The sequence below is a fragment of the Triticum urartu genome, chromosome 3, assembly GCF_003073215.2.
Source record: "Triticum urartu cultivar G1812 chromosome 3, Tu2.1, whole genome shotgun sequence".
NCBI classification, from domain to species: Eukaryota; Viridiplantae; Streptophyta; class Magnoliopsida; order Poales; family Poaceae; genus Triticum; species Triticum urartu.
In genome coordinates this window covers 47622041-47628404 of record NC_053024.1, presented here as the reverse complement: position 1 = coordinate 47628404, position 6364 = coordinate 47622041, and the positions used below count along the sequence as shown (strand labels likewise).

General features: G+C 47.3%; 1 protein-coding gene across 2 annotated transcripts; it reads left to right on the top strand.

Moving 5' to 3' along the window:
• Window positions 1–6: 6 nt before the first annotated feature.
• Window positions 7–3410, top strand: LOC125547896. 2 transcript variants are annotated; one of them, XM_048711636.1, is made up of 7 exons: window positions 7–373; window positions 1145–1445; window positions 1557–1998; window positions 2099–2198; window positions 2349–2498; window positions 2634–2744; window positions 2823–3410. In XM_048711636.1, the coding sequence occupies exons 1-7, from the start codon at window positions 38–40 to the stop codon at window positions 3183–3185; spliced, it is 1803 nt and encodes a 600-aa protein (XP_048567593.1). In that variant the 5' UTR covers window positions 7–37; the 3' UTR covers window positions 3186–3410. The 2 variants fall into 2 exon arrangements, with proteins under 2 accessions (XP_048567593.1, XP_048567592.1); XM_048711635.1 differs by having other exon boundaries at window positions 2818–3410.
• Window positions 3411–6364: the final 2954 nt, after the last annotated feature.

Genomic DNA, 6364 nt, shown 5'->3' with positions numbered 1-6364 from the left:
GAGAGGCAACCCGTGGCTTGCTTGACAGGGCGATTGAATGGGGTCGCCGACGCCGCCGCCGCCACCGACGCCATCATCACGGGCCAGGGCCAGCTGTTACTCGCTGCGCCTCCACCGGAGGCGGGCGGTGGCGGGTTTAAGAAGGAGGCCGCCGCGGGGCGAGATGAAGCTCATGTACTTCCTGATGGACGGCGAGGGGGAGGAGCAGCGGTGCCGGGCGGAGGAGCTCCGGCTGGAGGTGTCGGAGCTGGAGGCCGTGCTGGCCAAGGAGGAGCGCCTCAGCCGGGTCCTCCGCTGCTCGCTCCAGGCCGGCCGCCTGGATGCCGCCGCCGCCTGCCGCTGCTGCTTCTCCGCCAACCTCGTCCCAGCCAAGGTAATCGATTGTGCTTGGTATACTTCTGAATTTACCTCACTCTCACTTGATTCCTCCCATGTACTCCTAATTGATTGCACAAGCATGCATGTTTCTCAAGTTCATTTTCTCAGTTCACTACTAGATTACTGGCTTTTGGCAAATTTCTTGGAAGCTGCCACTGTTTTCTGTCACCGAGTGTAAAACTGTTCCGAACATTCAGTCCCAACTCCGAACTGTAGAAACTTGAAGGCCATACAACTATTCAGGGGTAATAGATTAACGGTGCAAGTGCAGATGCAACATCGCTCGCCGTCCATCACAGGACTGGACAGTCGGTCATGATCATGCCTGCTACCACCTCGTTGTCTGCTTGCCTGCGGTATTAGCTAGCTTACGAAAAATAGTTCTATGGACGGACGGATAAATGCTGTGTGGCATGATGCATACGGACATCTAGCTCGACAGGAGTCACAGGAGGACACTCAAAGGACTATTCCCAAATTGCACGCCACAATGCCGGATTTGTCCGCACATAGCCACCCCCCATTATCCCCCACACCTCATGTCCTAGGATTCCCGCCTGCCTGCCTGCCTTCTCGTACCTGACAAATCTCTTGATTGCACCTGTACGGCTTGCTTCACTAAGTGGTAACTTAGCTAAGCAGTCCATACACCATTTCTTCAGTAATTTTGTTAGGCGGCATGCTGATCTGTGCTCATACCAACCATAGGTAGTTCTGAAGTTCTGATCACTGCAAGTGTTGGTAATTATGTCGATTCTCGTTGCAGATCAGGGGGCTCCTCGCGGAGCTGGCGATCGTGGAGGACGAGATATTCTACCTCGAGAAGAAGGTCGACGACCTGCGGACGCGCCTCCTCCGGGAGCGCAACTGGACACATCACTGCATTCTTCAGCAGCAGCAGCAGCAGCGGCAGCGACAGCAGGATTGGCCGCCGGGCCGGCACTCCGTTGGCCGGAGGGAGCTCCATGGCGGCGAGCAGCTCCCAAGGCTGCCTGGTCCAGGCGGCGGCGATGGAGGAGGTCTCGAGCGTGAGAGCAAGGCCTCTGCTGGGTCTGTCTCTTCACAAGGTACAGATGAAATGAAATGTTCAGCAGACGCACTTTCAGAATTTATAGGTTGCTTAAACAGTTCTTGCAGAACAACTAGTTGATTCTGATTTTGAAATCTTTGGAGGACAGGCGAGGAGACTGATCAGAGCAGAAGAAGCAGCCACTCTTTCGAAAATCTTAGGCCTCCAGAAAGGAAAATCTGCTCGAGCAGTCCAAACAAGCTTTCGGAGGAGCTCATCAAGCTTACGGTGACCATCTTCCACAAGCTGAGCAGGACAACCAATCATGCAGAATCAGAGCTGGAGCTGAGCAGCGCGCCGAAGCTCAACATCACGTCCTGCATTGGCTCCTCCAGAAGCCTCGCCCCCAAGCTGTCGTCGTCGTCGTCGTCGAGCGACCGTGCGGCGCCGTCGCCCATCCGCTCCGTCAAGAGCCGTGCGGCAGCGGCCCCGGAGTGCGGCGGCGACGAAGGGGATGCGGCCGGCCCGTGCAATAGGTTCGTCGAGTTCACCCGGAGCTCGTTCGACTCCAGCCGCGTGCCGGTGTGCCTCGCTGACATCAAGAACTTGAGGTCAGAGCGTGAGACCCTGATCATTGTCATTGCCAGAGGACGGACAAATTTTAATTTGTTGCAAATGTACTATTTGAAAAATATATTTTTGTTTCTTCAGAGTGCTGATGAACAAGCTGTGCACCGTGGATCCGAGCTTCCTGACCAACAAGCAGAAGCTGGCCTTCTGGCTCAACATCTACAACTTCTGCGTGATGCATGTACGGGTTTAAGCTGAGCTGATTGCTGATCAACACATGAACACCATTAATCAGTTAATTGGTGAATACAGCTTTGCATCATACATAGCCTGATATATATGATCCACGAAGAAATTAACTGTGAATTTTGCCATGTTATCAAAATTTCAGGCATTTCTTCAGCACGGTCTGCCTCCATCGCCGGACAAGCTGCTGGCCCTGCTGAATCAGGCTTCAGTGAATGTGGGAGGAAGGGTGCTGAGCGTCCTGTCGATCGAGCGTCTGTTCCTCAGGCACCCCCCTGCAGAAGGCAACAGGCAGGTAACAAATCTATCCAGCGAATTCCACATCAATCTTGTAACCTGATTGATATTCTTGATCTTACGGATTAAGCAAATTACACAGTCGTATTATTGAACCTGAACATTTTGGATGTATGGAAAATTGGCTGAGAAGGGGATGATGATGGAGGAAGGGGAGAGGGACATGCAGCTCTGCTACGGGCTAGGGTACCCTGAGCCCAACGTCGTCTTCGCGCTCTGCAGGGGCAGCCGCTCCTCGCCACCCGTACGTGTCAGCTCGACCGATCGCCATGGCTAACTGTTATTGCTGAGTTTGACATGATCGACGACGTACGAAGTGCAGGTCCGGGTGTACACGGCGGAGGAGGTGTCGAGCGAGCTGGAGGCGGCCAAGGTGGAGTACCTGGAGCGGTGCGTCCGCGTTGCCGGCGCGAGGAGGAAGAAGACGAAGTCGAAGGCCGCGGCGGCGGCGGCGACGATCGTGCTGCCGAAGCTGCTGCACTGGCACATGCGGTGCTTCGCCGACGACGTGGAGTCGCTGCTGGAGTGGGTCCACAGCCAGCTCCCGCGCGCCACCAGGGCGCCCGAGCTCAAGAGGGCCATCAGGGAACTCCTCCACCGCGGCAGGCCTCCGGCGCCGGAGAAGATGGTGGAGATCGAGCCTTACGACGCCGACTTCAGATACCTACTGCCCCTCGTCGCCTGAATGCATATACTGCCGTGCCGAGTGTATAGTAGTACGGATTAGGCTGCATATATATGGTGTCGTGCTGTCACCGACTACGTACGTACGTGTTGCTGCGTGTAGTTAAACTTATTTTTGTGTAGTTATTATTATATTTCATTATGTGTATATGTACGTGTGGTAGATGCATGAAGATATTAGATAAAGATAAATGGATGTTGCGCTTGTTGATGGCGACGCTGTGAAGAGGATTCCTCATAAGCTTCTGAGACATTTTTCAATTATATTAAAATTGTAGAGGTTGTTTTATGATGCTCAAATAAGAGAGGATGTACCGTGATATTCTAGTAACCAGGAGTACATAAATCAGAATGTAATGAACCATCCATCTCATAGTAATGACTCGACAAGCTTCAATCTGAAACACAAAAAAACTGCTGCTGAGCTACATTTCAACACTCCCCCTCACGTCTAGGCTATTTTAGTTCTTAGACGTGGGTTTGATGTAGGCTGCAGAATCGTTTTATAATACTGCGTTGGCAGGGTTTTGAACTCAAGACCTCTTGGCTTGGATACCATATTGAATTCATGCTCCAGCCAACTCATCCAAAAGTCCGAACTGATGGAGGAAGGCGGCAATATATTAAAATACTCCCCCTCACGTCTAAGCTATTTTAGTCCTTAGACGTGGGATTGATGTAGGCCGCAGAATCGTTTATTTAATACTGTATTGGCAGGGTCTTGAACTCAAGACCTCTTGGCTCGGATATCATATTGAATTCATGCTCCAGCCAACTCATTCAAAAGTCCGAACTGATGGAACGAGATGAGCAATATATTTCAACAATCCCTTACAACATGCCACCAAATGTCTGCACTAAAGAATCAAACTACATGATGACCTTGCTCATCCCAGGTCCAAAAAGTCCTGAAAAGAATTTTGATTTATTCATGGAGCCTCTTGCGGAGGAATTTCAAAAGCTATGGAGGGGTGTTCTCACTTGAGACCAATATAACAGCCCACTAGCTGATTTCTTTCCGTGTGCTGTTATAATTTGATGCATCCATGATTATCCGGCTTTGGACACTATGTCAGGGCGAACGACACATGGTTACAACGCATGTGTTCACCGTGATAAGAATCCGCTGTCATACGCAATACTTAGCAAGATATGTTACATTGGACACCGCCGTTTCCTTGCCAAGGACAAGCCGTGTCCTAGAAAATACCGAAGACTTGTGTTCGATGCAGCTCATGAAAATCGTGATGCGCCAAAGAGGCTATGATGAGTTGCATGAGGAATTACAGAAGGCCAGAGATATTACACCAGGAAACCATCCGGATAATGGTAGCGGGAAAAGGAAGCGTGGCAGGGCAGAAGAGAGATTATTGTTTACCCGCAGGTCCACTTTGTGGGACTTGGAGTATTGGAAAGATTTGGATATGTGGCATAATCTTGATGTGATGCACATCAAGAAAAATATATGTGACAACATTATCGGCACACTTCTTAATATTCAAGGCAAGACGAAAGATACCTTAAAATCTAGGATTGATTTGACACACCTGGGTATCAGATACGATTTGCAGGTGAGAGAAGATGGTTCATCACGGGATATGGCACCAGGTGTGTACGTCTTGAACAAGGTAAAAAGAAAAGAATCCTGCAAGGTCTTGTCACGTGTGAGATTCCCACATGGATTTGCTTCCAACCTTGAAAGAAGAGTCAGTGCAGATGAAAAACAAGATACAAGGGTTGAAAAACTCATGACTGCCACGTCCTACTTCAGGGTTTTACCTATTATCCTTAAAGGATTGGGCTGCCCTGACTTATACAGAGCAGTTACAGAGTTGATTCTTCAAGGAACTCCGCAATAGAAATATCAGGATATATGCTGTGCAGCGTCTTAGACACAAGGTACCAACTATCCTATGCAACCTTGAGAAAAACTAGCACAAATGCCCGTGCGTTGCAACGGGAAAAATTAAAATTTAGTGAAAAATTTATATGAAAAGAGCATTCATCGAACATGCAAGACGGGTCGTTGTTGCTGAATTTGATCCCACTCCTCGCGTGATGCATTTGTCCCATCAAGTTTTAGTCAGCTTGACTATAATATCTTCTATATAGACAAAATATATGTGGTCATTAGATTTCTGTTGAACTACATGTTGAATTAGAGATTCATTTGTCAAATAGAAGCTAAATGTAAAAATCTTAATCACAAATGCTATAGAAGATGCAAGGACTCTATTTCGACAGATCATGAGATACTGATTAATTGTATAAACCTTTTGAGGGAGAGGGAAAGAAGATGCAAGTAAAGTAATACAACTTCTTGGGCAAATATCCAAAGTAAATCAACTACTTACAATATAGACTTGTGACGAGAGTCTCTGCAGCACGCTACATGAAAAATACTTGCCTCACTATAATTGTTCCCTTCAAATTCAACTATGCGGCCCACTATGTTTCCTCTAAAATTAGTTGCAACTATGAGATGTGTTCTTTTGTTCTATTTCTAAGCAAATAAATTGCCTACACATAACTGACCAGATATAGAAACTTGCGAGATACGACATCATGTTGCATGTGTCACCTTTCTTTCCATGTAAGGATAGTTTCCTATAGGCCTTCTATCACAGAAACTTGTGAAATACCACTACGTGTTGCACCTGTTACCTTTTTTGCATTAGGTTATGTCATGCAAAGTTCTATTCTATTCTAAATCTTGCAACTTACAAAGTTACCATCCTAAAACCATCAGCTATTCTAATTTCAGTGGCTACCTAATTAACTACTCCTTCTGTATCTAAATATAAGATATTTCTGTAGGCTCTTATATTTTGATATGGAGGCAGTACTATATACATTCCAGATGTGTTTATGATCATGGTTGGAGTAGTTATTTCACAGAAGGATTTTTTCAAACTGTACTTCAAGAAGCTCGAAAGCCTTTAGTGCGATAAAGAATTTGGGATCTTTTGAACAACTGGACAAATTTTGAAGCTATAAGAACAAGAAAAACACTTGGGGTGTTGAGGTTCAGTCTTAATACAATCTACGCCAGAAATCTAAAGCCCAAATTCAGGAGCATTATTCCTCCAAATTCTACTTTTATTTTGGCTCTGTGTCGTGAAATTATAGTACACAGATGGATTTTGCATAATAATGAGAATAATCAGCATCAATTTCACA

Excerpts from the sequence above, each read along its gene's own strand:
- LOC125547896 (XM_048711635.1), top strand. The coding sequence starts at position 38 with ATGGGGTCGCCGACGCCGCCGCCGCCACCGACGCCATCATCACGGGCC. Across the intron at positions 1,446-1,556 it reads TGGGTCTGTCTCTTCACAAG|GCGAGGAGACTGATCAGAGC; the intron begins GTACAGATGAAA and ends TTTGGAGGACAG. Across the intron at positions 2,499-2,633 it reads CTGCAGAAGGCAACAGGCAG|GGGATGATGATGGAGGAAGG; the intron begins GTAACAAATCTA and ends TTGGCTGAGAAG.